At 47.8% G+C, this 20,496-nt stretch overlaps 1 protein-coding gene across 2 annotated transcripts in view; it reads right to left on the bottom strand.

Moving 5' to 3' along the window:
* Positions 1-17,797, bottom strand: part of CNMD (chondromodulin) — a 31,354-nt gene extending 13,557 nt beyond the window's left edge. The window contains exons 1-4 of one of the 2 annotated variants that reach the window (XM_081549867.1): positions 17,090-17,797; positions 16,500-16,640; positions 10,954-11,094; positions 1,592-1,705 (exon numbers count right to left, since the gene is read on the bottom strand). In XM_081549867.1, coding sequence (XP_081405993.1) covers positions 1,592-1,705; positions 10,954-11,094; positions 16,500-16,640; positions 17,090-17,497 — 804 coding nt within the window. In that variant the 5' untranslated portion in view covers positions 17,498-17,797. The remainder of the gene's footprint in view (positions 1-1,591; positions 1,706-10,953; positions 11,095-16,499; positions 16,641-17,089) is intronic. The other variant, XM_081549868.1, reaches the window with a different exon arrangement.
* Positions 17,798-20,496: the final 2,699 nt, after the last annotated feature.

The raw sequence follows: 20,496 nt of genomic DNA, 5'->3' as shown, positions 1-20,496 counted from the left end.
AGCCCATTGAAAACGTAATGCAATAAGAGATGTTCAAGGTCAGAACATAGGCGGTCTCGGTCTCATTTCTAGACTCTGTATGCACGGGTCCAATCTTGTGTTCTGAAGGGTGCGGTTCATGGGCCACAAACGAGCTCGTGATCAGAGGAGGGTGATGGGAGGGATGAATGGCTGGGGAAGCGGGGAGTGGAGGAGGTACCGAGGACATGCTGGCCAGCTCGAAAACCTCAGTGTGTTGAGACCCCCGGGCCTACTCCTAGGAGAGCAAACAATCGAGCAGTTTCCAGGCACCTCTGCTTACTCTTAGTTTTCTTCATCTGCCTTTCGGGAGCTGATGCCTGGCTCACCTCCCTCTTGGGGATCCTGGAAGGATCAAAGGCGACCGTAATAAAATTAAGACTCAAAGCAGCATCCATTTAATCATTATCTAGCGAGTTCAGGGCCATGGGAACAGAGTGCGCACCCTAGTTTGCAGATGACAAGACTGAGGCTCAAAAACTTGACACCACATTCACAGCAAGTGTCAGAGCAGGGATTTGAACCCACATTCTCCAAAGTCCATTTTTCTTCCACCCTACCCTGCCACAACTCAAATGGAAGATGACAATGAAAGCAGCTACTTCGTAAGCCCTAAAGCACCAACTCAGTGTAAGGTATTACTGTTAAAGATGTCTTTAGAATGCTGTGTGCAATTCTTAATGCAAGCTTTTATAAAACCAAGCTCAAAGACAAGCTATTAATAATAAATGGATGAAATATGTTTAAAGAACCTCACAAGCCTGACACATAGGAAAGGGATTTTATATATGTTGAATAGCCTCATTGGGCTGAATGTGAACCAGTGGGAAGAAATTGTACAGGGAGCCATTCAGCTCAGTGTTGGCAAAGCAATTAGAACTTCCTCCCAAGAAGTTGCCTGACACACAGGGAAGGAGAGCCTGGTCAATGCTTCCAGCAGAGGCTGGGTGATCGGCTATGGGGAATTTTCAGGACTTCTCCCCTGGCTGAGTGGCACTGAGGCTGCAGTGAGGCTTTAGGCTCTTGAGCCCCTTTAATGATCCTAACACCCGAAGTCCTTTAAGTTGTCCTAATCACTGATCAGTTCCCTGCGTGCGTGCTAAGTCACTTCAGTTGTGTCCGACCCTTTGCAACCCTATGGATTACAACCCTATGTAGCCCTCCAGGCGCCTCTGTCCCTGGGATTCTCCAGGCAAGAATACTGGAGTGGGTTGCTATTTCCTTCTCCACCCAGGGATTGAACCCGAGTCTCCTACATCTCCTGCATCAGCAGGTGGGTTCTTTACCACTAGTGCCACCTAGGAAGCCCCTAGCATCAGCAAATAAGGGCCATGTCATGACCGTTACCCTTTACGTACTTTAAAATCTGGTTTTTCAGAGCCTTCAATTACACAATTACACAACATCATGTACTGTGGAACCAACGAGTCGGACCACAGTAATTAAGTTCTTTGTCAGGGAAGAAAGAGAGCTTATGTTCTGGTCACAGACCTATCCAGGAACCAGAGACAGAAGGGTTGTGCCTTCGGTGTGTGCCCAGCGTCCCTGCTGTGTGGAGCCGGCTGATACCCACCAGTTCAGAGGAGATGGTCTGCTTGGTCATGGTGCCCACCTCCGGGACGTGAGCCTTCACCTGCGCTTTGATGTAGCACCTCTCCCCTCCAGCAAAACGGATTCCTGTGATGCCCTAGGAAACAAAAGTTTATCCATCGTCTATGCATCCGTTCATTTATTCAGTGTATCAAGAGTCTACTGCGAGCCACATACTATTCCAGCTGCCAGGTACAGGGATGAACAAAACAGATGGCATCTCTGCCCTCATGGAACTTACCTTTCAGTGTTATTTACCAAAGATAAAACACAGAGATAAAGTCAGGTGGTGTTAAGTGCTATGGAGAAAAATAAAGCAGAGTGTGGAAATAGGAGTGACATTATTTTATTTTTGGCCATGCTGTGAGGCATGTAGGATCTTAGTTACCCAACCAAGCATCGAACCAACATCCCCCCTGCCGTGGCAGCATGGGGTCTTAACCACTGGACTGCCAACAAAGTCCTAGGAATGGTGCTTCAGACAGTACGACGGGGAGGCTTCTGTCAAGGTCTGACTTCGAGCTGCGATGCAGTGTGGTAATTGTTCCATGCATCCCGCCAGCTCAGGTGAAATGCCATCTTTTCCCTACAGGTTTCTCTGTCCAGCCCAGGCTAAGCGGGCTCCCTTTCCTCTGATGTTCTGAAAGCCCTGCCATCCCCACCCCTCATTTGGCGCCCAGTTCTCAGTGTCCTTGTGTCTTGTGAATGTCGCCTCCCTACTCAACTCTAAGCCTGAGCTCAGCCTGAATCTCCCCTTTTTTGTTTTTGTTTGGTGTCCACAGAAGTTCTCAGAAGATGCTGGTCCAATTAATGAATTCCGTGAATTCAGATTCTTCTTAAGTTGTTGAACCCAGAGGAAACAGTAGCTTTCTATCACACTGGGAGCTGAAGTTTGCTCCCAGAACTTATCCAAGGACTTGGATGTTTTGTTTTTGTCCCGTGAAATATAAACAATGTCTCCTCCTCATCTGCCTGGGGACTGGCCTCGAGGGAAATATCAGCTGCAAGTCTCCAGTCTTAGCTGACAGCTCACCACTGATTCTGCCCATGGAGTGCGTCGGGCATAACGTTATGTTCTGACCCAAGAGTGTTTACTTTCATTTCTGGTTAATTCCATGACTGGTGAGTGGCCAAAACCAGTATTAAGATCTACAAATTACATGCCATAACAATGTAGGCAGCAACACAAATCTGAAATTCTAAACTGGTCAGTCTTCTATTGGGTTGAGACAAATGTCAGGAAGAAACAGAACCTGTTCTAATGTATCTATACCAGGGAGTGGGAGGAAGCAAAGCCTTTAGAAATCTAGGGGCAGGACTCAGCCTTCCTTTTCTTTTTTAATATTTTTTTCTTTTGGCCTCGCCATGTAGCATGTGGGATCTGAGTTCCCTGATCAGAGACTGAACCTGTGCCCTGTGCAGTGGAGGCTCAGAGTCTTAACCACAGGAGCAGCAGAAGAGCCCCAGCATCCAGCCCTCTTAAAGGAAGAATGAAGTCCCGTGTCAGTCACGCTAGAGGATCTTCATGGAAAGTTACACCACATGAAGTCTTGGAGCCAGGCAAACGCGGGTGGGCGACAGACAGAAGGAACGGCTCCTTCCTCTTGAAGCTCCTCGTGGGTTCTCGTGTGGCCTGATTGACCACGTGCATGTGTAATGCATCTCATTCCTCCCAGCGTCACCTCTCACCCAGAGGGAGGAGGAGGCACGAGCCCCCATCCCCAACCCTTGACAGAGGAAGAACTCCGGGCTTACTGCAGAGGGTCTCGATTCTGCACCAAAATCCCATGGAGAGATTATAAAAACACAGATGCCCGGGCCTCTCCTAAGAGATTCCTATTTAACTGGCTTGTGGCTGTGCCCAGACACTGGCATGCTTAAAAGCTCCCCGTGTATTTATGATGTAAGCTGGGGTTGAGGACCACCAGTTTGGGGAGACAGAAACTCGTTCAGGGTGTGTGTGTGTGTGTGTGTGTGTGTGTGCGCACTCAGTCACTTAGTCATGTCTGACTCTTTGGGACCTCCTGGACGGTAGCCTGCCAGGCCTCTCTCTCCATGGGATTTTCAAGAATACTGGAGTGGGTTGCCATTTCCTTCTCCAGGAGTCTTCCTGACCCGTGGATCGAATCCACAGATTTAGAGTAACTGAAATAGCCTGCTATGCATTGAATGTTTGCGTCTCTCCCACCCCCACCTAAATCCATATGTTGAAACCTAAAGCCCCATGTGGTGGTATGGTACCTGGCAGTGGGTCTTTGGGAAGGGTGAGATCACGAGGCTTCCCAGGTGGCGCTAGTGGTAAAGAACCCACCTGCCAAGGCAGGAGACATAAGAGACTCAGGTTTGAGACCTGAGTCGGGAAGATCCCCTGGAGAAGGAAATGGCAACCCACTCCAGTATTATTGCCTGGAAAATCCCATGGATAGAGGAACCTGGCAGGCTACAGTCCACAGGGTTGCAAAGAGTTGGACATGACCAAAGCAACTTAGAACGCGTGACGTCATGAGGGTGGAGCCCTCATGAATAGGATTAGCGTCCTTTCCCCAGAGAGCTCCTTCCCCTTCTGCCTTGTGAGTAGGACACAGTGAGAAGACAGCCTTCTGTGAGCTAGAAAGCAAGACCATCACTAGACAGGCAACCTGCTGGCACGTTAGCCTTGGACTTTTCAGCCTCCAGAACTATAAGACACACACTTCTGTTGTTTCAAGTCACCTAGTCCATGGTAATTTGTTATAGCAGCCTCAGGGTACTAAGGCACAGCCTCTGGACCCAAGTTCCCTCTGTACTAGTGACTCACAAACTTTTCCTTGCAACTGAATCACCTGGAGGACTCATGAAATAAAATACTGTGTTGGTTCCCCCCCCCGCCAGAGTTTCTGAATCCGGGAGTCTGAAGTGAGGGCTAAACTGTGCATTTCTAACCAGTTCTCAGGTGTCGCTGCTGCTGGTGGCCTAAGGAACACACTTTGGGACCCATTGTTCTCTACCATGCTATCTTCCGAAGGTCAGTTGTTCTTATTCTACATGTAAATCTATGGCACATGGTTTGAAAAACAAAACTTTGGGGAGGGGGATTACTGCCTCTGTTGCAGTGAAAAGAAAAAAAAGAGGAATGAGTTTTTTTCTTTCCGTTTCCTAAAAACAAAGAAGATAAAGAAAACAGTGAGCAGGCCTGAGCATTCCTAGTTTTTTACTTTAACTGCTCCTAACTCTGCCCGTCTGCAACAAAGTTTGCCTTTCTGCCCCTAACTCTGCAGGAACTACGCTTCACACCCATTTTCCTTTGACTCTATGCTAAATACATCCCGTTATCTGGTGTTTACCCTTCCAACACTCTTCCCCTTATTGTTGCTTGTTGCTGATCGCTCAGTCGTGTCCATATCCAACTCTGCAATCCCATGAACTGCAGCACGCCAGGCTCCTCTGTCCTCTGCTACCTCCTGGAGTTTGCTCAAGTTCATGTCCATTGAGTCGGTGATGCTATCTAACCATCTCATCCTCTGCCATCCCCTTCTCCTTTTGCCTTCAGTCTTTCCCAGCCCCAGGGTCTTTTCCAAAGAGTTGGCTCTTCGCATCAGGTGGCCAAAGTATTGGAGCTTCAGCTTCAGCATTTTACATATCAGAAAGAAGGCCACAGAGCCACTGAACTGCCAGACTCAATTGCTGGGTTAATGACGCCAGCCTATGACTGTCTTTAAAAAACAATGAAAAAGGAAGCAATCGAGATGCTAACACCTTTGCTCCTTGTCACTGGCTCCTAATTGGGAGTCCTTATCTTATTTAAGCCCACAGACTCCTCTTGGGGTGAGGGTGGGCACAGTTCTTGAGGCGCGAACCTATTGTGTTCCCTCTCCACCAGCTGGGAATTACAGTCACCTTTCTATTTCCTCCAAACTCCGTCTCCATATTTTTTATTTGGCTTTGGTGAGTAGAGAAAGCCAAGATTTTGGCCAGCCACCCACCCCCCACTGCCTACGTTATATCTTGTCTTGACTTCAAACCATTGTCGCTTCTGAGATGAGATGCCGCGGAGGAAGCACCGTCTAGCCATTACCATATCCCCAGGGAGAGAACTGACTATGGAAGGATTCACAGCACTGAATGTGTCTAGTATTGAGTTAGTTCTGACAGTCGGTCTACAGGCTGCCAAGAAAACTGAAACCCCGTGGGAATGGGTCCTGTGGGAAGGAATTCATGTGTATTAACCACCCTATCTAGCTACAAATCCAAATCAAGCAGCCAGAAACGCTAAGAGATTGAACAGAGGGAAGGGAACAGCACAAGAAAGGCAGGCAAATCTCCTGTTTTTGCAAATAAACAAGACCTTAGAAGCTGGTGATAATGAAGATGTTTGCTAACAAAGGTAGTGAGTGAGGATCCCAATGATCTAACATCGTTTTATCCAAAGTCAGCTCATCTCGTTTTAGCCACACAGTTTTTTCTTTCTAGGGGGTCTCATTTATTTCTGTGGCTTAAACCAGAAGTTCCCAAGGAGGGCAAGGGGGCCTTCCCCCACGGGGATGATTCAGAAACTTTTGAGGGAGTTTTTTATTGTCAAAAAACTAGGGGCTCTCTGGCCCTTTGTTGGGCATGGCCCAGGGATGCCGGGTCCCGACCAGCCTGGGGGACTCTGAAGAACCAACTGCCCAGAATCTTGGCTGAAAAACTGAATTGTAAGCACCTGAGCCTGGAACTTAACACTGTTTTACATGTAAATATAAAGTGATTTTTGGCACAGTCTTAATGTACAAAGGATTTCCTAGGAATGGAATTATTATGAAAATGGAGAGAAAATGTTACTTTTGTTTACTATTTGAGAAGATTTTGTGTCGTTCATGACCCCATGGACTGTAGTCTGCCAGGCTCCTTTGTCCATGGGATTTCCCAGGTAAGAATACTGGAGTGGGTTCCCATTTCCTTACCCAGGGGTCTTTCCGACCTAGGGATCAAACTCGAGTCTCCTGCATTGGCAGGGAGATTCTTTACCACTGAGCCACCAGGGAAGCGGTTTAGAGAAAAGTACCTGATACGTAATTTCTCAGCACACACTTGGCTCAGTGTGCATTTTAGGCTGTGGCACAATGACCCAAGCATGTGACCATGATGTTTTCAAGTACATCAGGCTCAAGTTCTAACTGTATTATAAATTACTTTCACTTTATTTTTTCTTTGTGTTTAGTTAGGTGCCATATGGATTCTTGACACTAATAACCTACTTACCTACCAGGTAGGCTGTGCTATCCATTTTTTCCCCTCCAGTTTTTTTTAAGTTAATTTATTTATTTGGCTGAAGCAGGTCTTAGTTGAGGCATGTGAGTTCCCCAGCTGGTGATCAAACCCAGACCCCTTGCTTTGGGAGCATGGGGTCCCAGTCACTAGACCACCAGCGAAGTCCCTCCCTCCAGCTTTTTAAATTAAAAAATTTCAAATATACACGAGGTCACAAGAATTGTATAGTGAATATCTGTTTATATCCACCATTCTACCTTATTTTTTTTAGTTTTAGAAGTATTTATTTAATATTTATTGAAATATTGTATCTTCCAAAATTCAAGGCCATTTTCTCTGCCTCTATTTTCTCCTGCTCCTCTGTTTTCTTGGAGAACTATCTTAATTTCTCACCAGGATTTCTGTTATATCCATGGGTCATTAGGGTTGAGAGGGTTGACTTAAACCAACAGCATTGATACTTTTGAGGGTATAACTTTCATACATTATGAATAAAACTAGCTTCTGTGTTCCTCAGGGTTTTGACAAAGATTCTTGACCTAACTCTAATCAGGTACCTCTGAGTCCTCTAGGCCCCAACCTTGGGCTCTGTCTTGGTCGGTTTATTCTAATTTTAGCAAGAATCCTGCTGAGTCAGCCTTAGCCTGATCAAACTGGATGTCTCATCCTCCTGACCTGCCTGCAGCAAAAATCCTGTCAGTATAGTGAAGAACAACTCTACCTCTTAGCAATTTTCCATCCACCAGCACCCCACCCTGCTCCTTGGCTATTACACCCCAGTTTTCCTTACTGTATTCAGAGTTGAGCCTTCTCTCTCTCCTTGACTACAAACCCCCACAGTAGTAGCCTCCCTTGAATGAAATCTGCCTTAGCTTCTGCAACAAGGGACCTGAACAACTGTTTTCTCCAATGATGTAGAGCCTGGAGCCCTTTGTTCAGTGCAAAGTCCTTCTTGGGGGCTCTTTTCCCCCATTGGCTCCATACAATCTTGGTGGGGTTAGCATGGGAAGCTGTGCACCCACAGTACAGAAACTTTGCTACTCTGGGCCCGCTTGCATCTCCATCTTCTCCCCTTCCTCACTTTCTAAGCTCCCTACTTAGATCTTGGGAGCAGACCTGAACGCAGGTATGGCATATCCTTCCGTGGGCCTGGAGAGCCCTGCCTCTTCCCTCTCTGCAGCTGAAATTCTAACTGTTCTTCCAGACCAGGTTCAACTGTTGCTGATAGCCAGCAGGACTCTGCAGGGCTCCCGCATACAAAAGCTTTTGTGTCCCCCATTTCTTTGATTACAGGAAATAGGCTTCATTCAGCCTCCATGACCTTCCCTGAGTTCCAGTGGCCAGGTTCAAACAGTTGTTAATTAGAAAAGGGAGAGGATGCAGATACCAGGGAGGGACAGTCGGGAGAAACAATGGTGCAGCCTTGGGGCAGGGTCCTAGTTCCCCATCAAGGGATACACATAGTAATATCTTTGAGTTGTTTTGCATATACTGAAACCCCTTCCTGCTGGGAAAACTTAACTGTATGCTGCCCACAAGTACGGAGACCCCAGACCAGTTGAAACCAGGAGGTTGATGATGCTGACTCCCACTTACTTTACCACCAACCAATCAAAAGAATGTCCATGAGCCAATCACACCCTCTTTGAACCGTTACCATGAAACTTCTCACTACCCACTCCAGTTGGGACACACAGTTTTGAGGGCATTAGTCCACTGTGGCTCCCTTTGCCTGGCAAAGTGAGAAAGCTATCCTTTTCTACTTCACTCAGAACTCTGTCTCTGAATATTAATTCAGTGTCAGAGCTCAGAGGCTGCATTTGGCTTCATTGCCACCTCCGCAAAACCTGCTCCATCTCCTCACTAGCAGCAATGGTCTCCTCCACAAGGACTCCACAGCTCTGTTCACAGCTCCGTGGCAGCGTGTTTCCCAGACTGACCTAGAGCCACTTCTCTGTGGACGTCCACCTCCTAATATCCTTGGGAGAGGGAACAAGTGTCCGTCGTCTTTGTAGACTCTATGCTTCACACCATCCCATGCATATGCTGCTGCTGCTGCTGCTGCTCAGTCGCTTCAGTCGTGTCCGACTCTGTGCGACCCCATAGACGGCAGCCCACCAGGCTCCGCTGTCCCTGGGATTCTCCAGACAAGAACACTGGAGTGGGTTGCCATTGCCTTCTCCAATGCATGAAAGTGAAAAGTGAAAGGGAAGTCGCTCAGTCGCGTCTGACTCTTTGCGACCCCATGGACTGCAGCCCACCAGGCTCCTCCGTCCATGGGATTTTCCAGGCAAGAGTACTGGAGTGGGGTGCCATCACCTTCTCTGCCCTTGCATATAGTCAGCTCCAATAAACACTTCCTGAATTTGACTGACGGTTTATAATACAGGAGAAAGTAATAGTTCAGGTACCACAGTGGCTGATTCATGTGTTTTCAGAAGTCTAGGCTTATTTAAACCCATAACAGGTTCTATCCATCAAAAAAATGTTCTACTCACCAGTTCTGACTTAGAGAAATGTGGAAGCTATCAAAGAGAATTGATCAGTTTATAAAATATTTGTGGCCCCATTGGCCTCTAAGAACAAAACACAATCAATACCATTATTAGAACCAAAGGTTTATAAAACAGAAATATAGGTTTGGGATTAAATATTTTAAAAGGACATTCCTGATACATACACACATTGAGAGAGATGGATCTTTTCTTATTTATCTGCATAGCTACCTTTGCATATCTTGATATTGTGGCATATCCTGCATATTCAATTTTGTTCTGGGTTGAATGAAAGATGCATGTGAGGAAGTCACATTTTATGATTTTATATTGAGCAGTGCAAAGAAAAAAATGGCTTTTACCTTGTCCTGGGTCTTGCAGTAAAAGCCTTTAATAGATCTAGAGAAATTATCTCTAGGACTCAACCAGAACCATTTGCAAAGCTATGACCAAATGAAATGGAGCTGGGCACACACAGGGCTGCAGAGCCTGTCCCCAGGGCAGAGCCCACACCGGGCAGAGCCCACACCGAACACAGCCAGCCCTTGTCATCATCAAATACTGTCTAATATCAGCCAAGTGCTAAGGTCAGCATCTGTTTGATATTCAAAAGGGCTTGTGAAGTGTGTTTGTGTGTCAACAAGGGGAGTTCTTTCATTCAAATGAAAAGCATCTCTAGTTTTTCTCATCAATCAGAGGAAGACGGGTTGGTGAGATGTTTGTAGGCCAATAAACTATGAGAAGAAACATTATTTTTAAGAGCCTTTTTTTCATGAGGTCTCACCTACTCCATCTATAGATTTAACAGGAGAGTACAAACAGTGATGCCTCTTTCTCTTCCTAGAGCAAGGAAGAGAATGAGATATTTATGGTGGCCAGCCAGAGAGGAGGCCTGGAGAGACACTTGGGTTCACAGATGTCCAATGAAGCATCCATGCATGGCTTGATGTCTCCAGTTGCCGGTAAATTGAATTTTTGAAAACAAACATGTGTGTCCTTTGCAAAGGAGACTCGAATGTTTCATCTGTAATAGGCTCTGTTCAGACAGCAGATGATACACTGCTATCAAAGAGAATTGATCAGTTTATAAAATATTTGTGGCCCCATTGGCCTCTAAGAACAAAACACAATTGGCGAATTTCTCCATGCTCATTTTCTGGATTAAACAGGAAATCTGGAGCACTGAGACATGTGTGTAAATAGATCCCACCTGCTGTTGATTAGATTATCAGGTCATTAAAGTTTCCCTCCTCTTGGTAACTGCCAGTTTTAGATCTTGCCACATTCTGGGAGGCCTTGGGCATTTTATTCACCGTGTTAAGAAGGCTGTTTGGAGAAAAATAGCTCCTGCAAGTCTTTCTACCAAGACTTTGGATAGCTCCAAGAACTTGTTTTTTTTTCAGCGCTAAGGTGTTGTTTTTTCATTTTGAAAATGTCGAGGACAGAGAGTAGTCCTTTCTCAGGGAGAACACGCAACATGGTTCAGGGAGGTTGGTGGCACCATGACTGCCATAAAGAGCAATTCCCATTTGGGTGTATGTGAGGGGCAATCCTTCTCCCTGAATGAGGCATCTCCCAGGCTTGCCTAGTTAAACTTCCTAAATGCATGAAATATACTTACATTCTGGAAATCGTTAACTTCAACCGCTTCTTCAGCTCCACTTCCCATTTTAAAGGTCTCCAGGTTGTTCCCAGCATCTATTTCCATTGACCCATCTTGTAATTTCCCATTGATACTCATGGTATAATGGACATTGTAAATCTGGAAGTGAACACCAGAATTAGTGATGCTTCCCTCTTAGAGCAATTCAGGGCTTATCTTTATATAAATTAGCATTCCTGTGTCTCAGAGATACACTGAATCATCCTTAATAGTAAGATATTTATCTGGCAGGACTTCATTCAGAAACCAATCACTTAATACAATGATTTCTTAAATAATATCTTGAAAGTAAAGGCTTTGATTGTCTCTGATACTAATCTGAAGAGCTTAGTGGTTTGCAATCCTGGTGCCATATAGACGCATCTAAGGAGCATCTTCAGCTACCACACTTGGGTTGCCTCCACTGGATGGATCAAATCACAATCTGTGGGGATGCGGCTTGAGCACAGAGCTTTCTTTTTCTAAAGGTCAATTATACTCTGCAGCCAGAGTTGAGATCTGTTGATGGATAAACGGACATTGAGGAGGCAGAGGGTTCCCTGGGCTGGTAACCAAACAAATCTGTAGTGGCACCTCAATTTGAAGGTATTTTTAAAAAATGCTTCAGTCAAGACTTGGCATGGGAGGGTGGTATACAGTAAGGACTGCGGACAGGACTAGGATATGCCTGAGATACAGCCACATTCCAGAGAGCAAGGTCGACGTGCACATCTGTTTCCGCTCAAAATAAGAGGGACTTCTATTAATGATGCTATGGGACAGACATAAGGTGTTGTAAGGCATTGTTACGAGATGTGTGGGGAGAAGGAAGAGAGTTTTGGCATTGTGCAGGAGCACTGGGCCAGGGATCAGAAAAACAGCTGGCCACACCACTTAGCTCTGCATCTTGGGAGTTGCCTTGAATATCAAACGGTGAAGTGGGAACCTCAGAGGGGGTTTTCATTTATGTCGTCAGAGCTCCGGGGTGTCACAGAGGTGGCCCAGAGCAGGTGGGACTGGGAGGTTCCTTTACCCATGTCACCCCCACCAGCGGTCCATCTGCAGTTTGACCAGAGCAGCTCTGCTTCTGATCTGTTTCATGTGTTGGACTTCTGAGTAACATCTTGTTTAAAATCCCGCCATTCAAAAAACCCTTTTTACAGTGTACCACTAAATTACCGGATCCAAAGGGTTCTCTCTCTTTTTAAAAAAATATTTATTTATTTATTTGGTTGCGCCAAATAAGTTGTGACACTCAGGATCCTCGATGTTCGTTGAGGCTTGTGGGACTTAGTTCCCTGACCAGGATCAAACCTGGGCCTCCTGTGTTGGGACCATGGAGTCTTAGCCACTGGACGGCCAGGGAAGTCCCCAACGGGGCCCTCTTAGTTTAGACACCTGGTTAGGACACTGGTTTAAAAAGTGATTTACATGCTGCTCCTGACCAGCGTGCTGCTGCTCTGCAAGAAACTTCTCTGTGCTGTGGGGCAGTCAGTGGGCGTCTTTCTCTTCTCTTCTCTTCCGTTTTCTGACTTAGAAGCATGTCTATGTATATCCTGGAGAAGGACATGGCAACCCACACCAGTATTCTTGCCTGGAGAATCCCATGGACAGAGGAACCTGGTGGGCTACAGCCCATGGGGTCACAAAGAGTTGGACACGACTCAGTGACTAACACACTGTATCTTATGTATGATATGTGGTTTAGTGGCTAAGTCGTGTCTGACTCTCGCAACCACATGAACTGTAGCCCGCCAGGCTCCTCTGTCCATGGCATTTTCCAGGCAAGAATACTGGAGTGGGTTGCCATGTCTTTCTCCAGGGGATCTTCCCAACCCAGAAATTGAACCCAGGTCTCCTGCATTGCAGGCAGATTATTTACTGACTCAGCCACCAAGGAGGCCCATATATGATACATAATGTATCTCTTAATGTGTTGTATAAGATATACACTCTTTAAAGTGGAAGGAGTGGGAACTGATGAGGGACACCAGCTACTTAGTGTCAGGTTGGTAGGTCAGAACTGCAAAGAGCTCAAATTCAATTCAAGTCAGATTTTCTCCCTTATTATGAGAAACAGCTAACTGCCCCCATGGACAAACCCTGGCGAAAGTATCTGTTGTTATTGGATCATTACTTGTAGAAAACCCATTATTGCAAGACCCACAAAGCGCTGTTTCATCAGCAGAGATGTAGACCCAGTAGCTGGTACCCTTGTAGGCAACAGCCCTCCGTCAGTGGAACAGAAAATCCTGGCATGCACCACCTCTGAGCACAGGTCCTCCCCTCCTTCTGATGAACTCCGCTTCCTGCAGGACACTGTCTCCCCAGCTCACCTGATCATGAGGACCACTTCCAGGGGTTCTGATTTAGGGGCGTGGGAGCGGAGCCCACCAATCTGTTTTCACTTTGCACCTTGGCGGTCCTCACCGTCAGCCCGTTTGGGGAAACCTGTTTTCTTTGGCTGAGCCAGGGCTCCCTGCAGCTGAGACTCAGAAAGCGGGCTCTGTTTGGCCCCTGCACTCTCTGAACAGCCACTATTCATCTGAGTTAATTTTGGCTGTTAAGGGGTGTGTGGCGGACAACGCGTGTGTGAGTTTCTGCTGGCACAAGTGTCAGTCCTTCACTCATGAGACAAGAGGCTCTTTTTTTTTAAAGCCTTGCATATAGCTTTTTACTACTAAAGTGATCCTGGATTTAAAAAATGAACTATTTCCAAATTCTTAGAAAATCTTAAGGAGACAAGATCATAACACTGGAACAGTGGCTTGTGCACCTAACTTCACTTTCTTCCATCATCACCCTTCTCCACCTTCCCCCTCAACAAAACACCCTAACCAGGCCTGGGTATTGCATCCTTCTAATGGAGCTGCAGCACTCACTTGCCCCAGAGCAGCAGAAGGGGGTCTGTGTCCTCCTGAAGTGCCTGGGGTTGGGGAGTGGTAAAAAGTTGGAAGTTATTTCCAGTGTACTGAGCCCAAGCTCAGGAGAAGGCTGGGCTGGTGAAGCAGTAATCACAATATCTGCTCTAAACTGATGGAGCTGTTAGCACCTAAGGCTATTTCTATTCAAGCACAAAGAAAGTTTATTATGTGCCAAAATCCTGCTCAATATGGTGCCTTTTACAGCCAAGGAGATTTGCTAATGAGTTTCTAATAAAGCCTGGGTTCATAAGATAATTACATCATGTTTGGGATCAACATCTCAAAAAATCAGGCTGAGAATAAAGGCCCCAAGCAATGATCTCATCCCCTCATCCCAGGCGCTTGGGTTGTCAGTTATCTCACATTGGTGGGAATTTCCCATATTTCAATGCCTTGTTCCATTGACAATAATGTGGATGAAACATGACCTCAATATTTGAGCCCAGTCGCTTGTCCCCTCATTATTAACACTTCAATGCTTCAGAGTCCTCTAGCTGATTTCCAGTAAACCTGTCCTAAGGGGATTTATCCATATGAAAGGCACAGGAGGTGAATTACTGCTGCTTCTCCTCTATAAACCAATATAGAGGAACAGAGGCACGGGGAATCTCCGAAGAGCGGGTAGTGCATTGGCTGTGGATGTCTCTGTCTGTTTGACAGAGACTGACCTTTTCTGATTATGCTGTTTGGGCCATTTAGATTTGAATTCAGGGAAAGGAGACCTGTGCATATGCTATGCATAGATGGTACCAAATTTACTCTATTTAGTATTTTGTGATTTGTTTTTCAGACTTAAGTAATATGGATCAGCATGGAATATTCTGGGAGTTGGAAAGAAAAAACAAACCCTACCACGATTTTCTTCATTCTCCTACCTGTATGGGAGAGAGCGGTAACTTCTATTGTTGGCAATAAAATGTGATTCACTCTTCCTCTGTATTTTTAGAATTTAATACCACTCTCTCGAACCAGACAACCCACCATCTTGCAGTGAAGTAAAAGTTATGATAAAAGGAGGCCCTGCTCATTTAGGATGGTCTTTCAATCTCTCTTTCTAGAAGCTTGTCAGTTAACCCTGTTTGCCTTGAATAATTAAGTGCCAAATGGCACCCACTTAAATATATATCATGACCCAAATCTTTACAAAAAAAAAAAAAAGCAAAGCTATTTTTGTCCCCAAAGGACTCATACCATGGAAGTTTTGTCATCTAAAAGATAGCACTTACATTTCCCAAGGGATGACAGTCTAAACCCTGCTATTAATGGAGATGGAGATATAGAAATTGTTCTCATGTTCAGATATGCTGCTTTCGAATATGAGCATCTGGCCCAGCTTCTATATTTAAAATACACAAATACATTAAGGCACTTTTCAAATACACATAAAATACTGTGCAATTCTGATCCTACAAATCGATGCTTGTAAATTTGATATAGTCTCTAAAACAGACTTGGTGCTAAATGGCATGCTTATCTACATTAGGCATTTGAGTTAAAAATACAAATTATGCAGTGACTGCAGAAGATGTGATGTGTAAAATGGTTGAATTGCTTTCAGCACCATTTTCTCTAAGTACTGGAATTTGTTCATGCTTTGAATTTCATGGTGGGAGAGAAAGGGGAAAACGGCAGTCTTGGATTCTCTGAGGGGAGTGATTAAGAAACAGCCCTTTGTGTGCACCCTGGAGAGGGAATTCTTTTCCATTAGTTGAAATCAGCTTACCCCAGGCCTGGCAATGGTCATCAAGATAAAATGCTCCCCCTCCTTTAGATAGGTGAACAAAATTCAGAGTATTTAGTGAACACCCTGGAATCTTGCCCATTTGGGTCAGAAGCACTTTTTATATTCCTTGAGAGCCAAGGGAGCTTTAACATAAATAGTTGCGTTCATAGAAAGTAGGATGAGAGTTAGCAAAACATTTACCATTAAATCACATGTGATCAGGCCAGAAATGATTTTTAAAGATATTGGCTATCTTTAAGGAAGTTAGATGGTTTTATTCCCTTACAGCAAGAGAGAAGGGCAAGTTACAGGATGAGGAGTGAGAGAAGAGAGAAAAGAGAGAGAGAGAAAGAAAGAGAGAGAGAGAGAGAAGAGAGGAGAGAGAAGAGAGGAGAGAGAGAGAGAGAGAAAAGGAGGGAGGGAGGGAGAGAGAAAAAGAGAGGGCGCTAGCGGGAGGTCAGGTTCATCCCCTTATTAGGTCTGAATGTTCCTCCGCCACCTTTGCCCCCAGGTTCTTCAATTCACAGCTTTTCTCAGCTGGGAGAGGCCATAGTTTCATTTCTTCCTAAGGGTGAGTACGGCGAGGCCAGAGGGGCCGTGCCTTACCCGTGGTCCCTCAGCGGCTCAGTGGAGGCACCAGGCTGCGATGCGCCTTCCCTGCAACCGTCCACTGCATCCCCCGGCCACACCGCTTTTGAAGCCCAGACTGGCTTTTCTACAAACTTGCCTGTCAGTAGGAAGCCACGTCGTGGAGTTGGATGGAAGAAGGGACGAGGTGCCGGGAGGCCCCCGAGGGGACAGCATCCGCTGGGGCCACCGACGAGGGGACACGCGAGTGATCCAAGGGCCCCGGCCACCCCGCGCGCCCCGGGACTTACGTGATTGTCGCTCCCCTTCCAGAAGTAGAAGGCCCCGATGGCCCCCAGGAGCAGCAGTACCGCCCCCGAAATGAGGACCACGGCTCCGACCTTGAGCAGCCGCGCGGTGCTGGAGGGCTTCACGGTCACGGCGGCGTACGCCTGCGGGCGGCCGGGAGAGGACCCGTCAAGTCTGCGCGCAGCGACCGCGGCATCGGGGTGCGGGTGGGAATGTGGAAGAGCGGCCCCGGGCTCCGCCGGGGGCCCCGTTTCTCCGCGCTCCCCTCGCCGCGGGGTCCCTGGTCCTCAGGCCTGGATGCGCGCTGAGCAAACTCTTCGCGGTTCAAGGTCGTCGCCCGGCGGGTCTGCTGTCTCGGCGGCCTCCCCTCCACGACGCTCCCTGCTCGCTCCCTGTCCACCTTCCCCTTCGCGTGCATCTGGGGATGCCCCCGCCTCTGCACCCTCACGCGCGTGGGGCGCCACCCCAAGCCCACATCTGGGCCCCTAAATTTGCCCCCCCCAAGTTCGGTGACACGAAAATCGCAGACCCGGGACGGGGCGGAGGGGGTTCCGGCCCCTCGCAGGTCTGGGGGCCCCCGAGCGGTACTCACCGGCGGGCTGCAAAACTCGACGTCGTCGGGGCCCACCAGGGCGATGGGCACTTTGTCCGAGTTCTCCGTCATGACCGCGGCGGCCGGAGCAGGACACCGGGAGGCTCGGCGGGCGCCCTGGGCTCTGGCCTGCGGCCCCGACGTGCCGGGCATTTCAACGCGGGGCACGCGTGCGCGCACCGTGCCCTCCGCCTGGGCCAGCCCAGAGCTCCCCTCCCCTCCTGGCGCCTCACCTCTGCCCTGCCTTCCCTCTCCCGCCCCGGAGCGGCGGAGAACGAGCCCGGCTTTCCACAGCCCCCTCTTCCCGCGCTCTCCGCACCCCTCCCCCAAGCCCCTCGTGAGTCTGAGTGTGTCAGGGAGGGGGAGGGGGAGGAGACCAAGGATGCTGAGCCTCTGACCCCAAGACATGCCGGATTGCCAGGACTCTCCACCGTCCGGGGTCTCTCGGGATGTCTCAGGCTCTGCCGGGACGCCTGGCTGGAGGCCCGTTTCCTGCAATGAACTTGTGTGTGTGCTGGGGGGGCCGCGGAACAGGACACAGAGGAGAGCGGGGTCGTGGGGTGGACGGGGACCCCGGCCAAAGTCTGCGGAGTTGACGCCCGGCTGGCCCTGCTGGGCAGACCCCGGACAGGCGCGCGGATCGGGGTCTCAGCCCTGGGCTCTCGTGCCAGGCGTCTCTGGGCGCCTTAGCAGGAGGCTCAGTAGGGCAACTGGAAGCCAAGCTGAGAAAGAATAAGAATACGTCCTGGCTGATTAATGAAATAAGTTAAACAAAGAGACAAAAACAACAATGGCCACATACATCCATCAAAAACACTGTTATGTCCAAAGAAAGAGCCAAGTATATATTTTATATATATGTATACACACACATATAGTATACTATATATAGTATACATTTTATATTATAGTATACATTTTATACTATATATAGAGATGTAGATATAGTATTAATATGTATTTTAAAAGCAGAACAGGAGGAAGTTTTTCGCTTTTGGAAATGCTGTCTGCCGGTACTAGGACTATGTGTGCATGCATGCTAAGTCCCTTCAGTCGTGTCCAGCTCTTTGCGACCCCATGGACTGTAGCCCGCCAGGCTCCTCTGTCCATGGGATTCTCCAGGCAAGAATACTGGAGTGGGTTGCCATTTCCTCCTCCGGGGGTCTTCCCAACTTAGGGATGCAATCCGAATCTGTCTCCTGTTCTTTACACTAGGTCCCTCTGGGAAGCCCACCAGGACTCCGTGTGACCTCATGTGAATCCAGGCTTGATGAATCGGTGTTGGGTTCTAGCTTTGTGCAGAGTCCGCTACTGAGGAGGAAGGGGGTGGTGCAGGGGAGGGCCTGAGGTCTCGGGAGCGGAGGGAGGGGGCTGGGCAGGACTGCGGCAGGAGGAAGGGTGGGCTCTGGAGGCGCCACTGGGGACCCCTGGTGACTGGTGTGATGACAGCGGAGCTGGGAAGGGGCTGAGGGGTGGAAATGACTTGCGTGTCAGAGTCCGTGTATCTCTGCTGCTGCTGGGCTGGGGCGGTTGAGGCTTCAGGCCTAGGAGGACAGGGAGAGTGGTTGGGAGCCCAAGAAAGAGGAGGATGTTGGGAGGAGCAGGTGTGAGAGAACTGATATGATCAGGCTAATTTCAGACTTGTTGAACTTGATGTTCAGTCGCTCAGTCGTGTCTTTGCAACCCCATGGACTCTAGCCCTCCAGGCTTCCCTGTCCTTCACCGTGGCTGGAGTTTGCTCAAACTCATGTCCATCGAGTTGGTGATGCCATCCAAACATCTCATCCTCTGTCGCCTTCTTCTCCTCCTGCCTGCAATCTTTCCCAGCATCAGGGTCTTTTCTAATGAGTTGGCTCTTCGAATCAGGTGGCCAAACTACTGGATGCTTCAGCTTCAGCATCAGTCCTTCCAAGGAATATTCAGGAGTGATTTCCTTTAGGATGGATTGGTTGGCTCTCCTTGCTGTCCGAGGGACTCTCAAGAGTCTTATGCAGCACCAGTATGAAAACATCATGTGGGGGCTGGTAAAGAAGAGCCCGGGGACCATCCAGAGCCTGCCTTGGATTCAGACAAGACACCACTGGCTGCATCTCCCATGAGGAGGAAGGCGCTGAAAAACCCCCTTGCAGCCTGCAGAGGCTCAGCCCCCGGGGGGCACTGCTGCTGAGTTCAAGACCTCCTCGCCCCAGGGCACTTGTAATGGGTGTTTCGGAAGGAATAAGAGAAGTCACAGCCAGAGAAGTGGGAGAGGACCCAAGATGAAGTAGTAATGTGGGAAGAAAAGGCGAGTTCAGGAAGGATGGATCCGCAGTATCAGATGCTGACATCGTGGGAGAAGGAAATAATACACAGAAAGGCCTTTGGACTCCTCAGTGAGGAGGGCACAGGAGCCAATAAGACAGCAGTTCCATCTGTTCCATTTATTGGGCACAGAACACATGCTATTTGCAACTCATACCACAGATGAGGAACTCGTTTTCTCGAACACAGAGCTCCTAGGAATCATTAAAAATACCACCGAGGGAAAAACTGGGCAAAAGATGGGAACAGAGGTTCCACACAAGGGGAAATTCAAATGACTCTTCAACATAAGAAAAATGTTTGACAGCACTTATAAAAAGAAATGCACATTTAAACTATTCCTTTTCACCTACCTGGCTGGTGAAAATAAACAACCTTGTTAGAACAGTCTATTGGAGAGCATGAGGGGAATGAGGCCTACATTGCTGTGGGTGGCTGAATTGGTGCAAATTTTATGGAGAAAACTTGATTCCAAAAGGCAAAGTGTAATTTCATTTCTGTGGATTTATCCCACAGATGGACTCACAAGGCTGGAAAAATCCTCTATATGCAAGGATGCTCCTTGCAGTGTGTCTGTTAGAACAAAGGCCTAGAAACGGTTTCAGTGTCCGCAGCAGAGAATTTACGGCGCATCCTCACAGAGGGATCTTGGCAACAATTTGAGAGGATGAAGCAGCTTTGAATATGCTGATGTAAGAACACACACCCAAGATATTTTAAGTGAAAAAGGCAAAGGGTAGAAAATGTATCTAAATGCCTCCATCTGTATTTGTTGTTCAGTCGCTCAGTTGTGTCTGACTCTTTGTGACCCCATGGACTGCAGCACGCCAGGCTTCCTGTCCATCTCCAACTCCTGGAGCTTGTTCAAACTCATGTCCATCAAGTTGATGATGCCATCCAACCATCTCATCCTCTGTTGTCCCCTTCTCCTTCTGCCTTCAATCTTTCCCACCATCAAGGTCTTTTCCAATGAGTCAGCTCTTCGCATCAGGTGGCCAAAGTGGCCACATTTGTATAAAAAAATACAAACAGGGAAATTCTCTGGTGGTTCAGTGGCATATTAAAAAGCAGAGACATTACTTTGCCAACAAAGGTCCGTCTAGTCA

The sequence above is a fragment of the Giraffa tippelskirchi genome, chromosome 12, assembly GCF_054371585.1.
Source record: "Giraffa tippelskirchi isolate mGirTip1 chromosome 12, T2T-mGirTip1v1.2.pri, whole genome shotgun sequence".
In the NCBI taxonomy this organism is placed as follows: Eukaryota; Metazoa; Chordata; class Mammalia; order Artiodactyla; family Giraffidae; genus Giraffa; species Giraffa tippelskirchi.
This window is presented reverse-complemented; position numbering and strand designations above follow the sequence as displayed.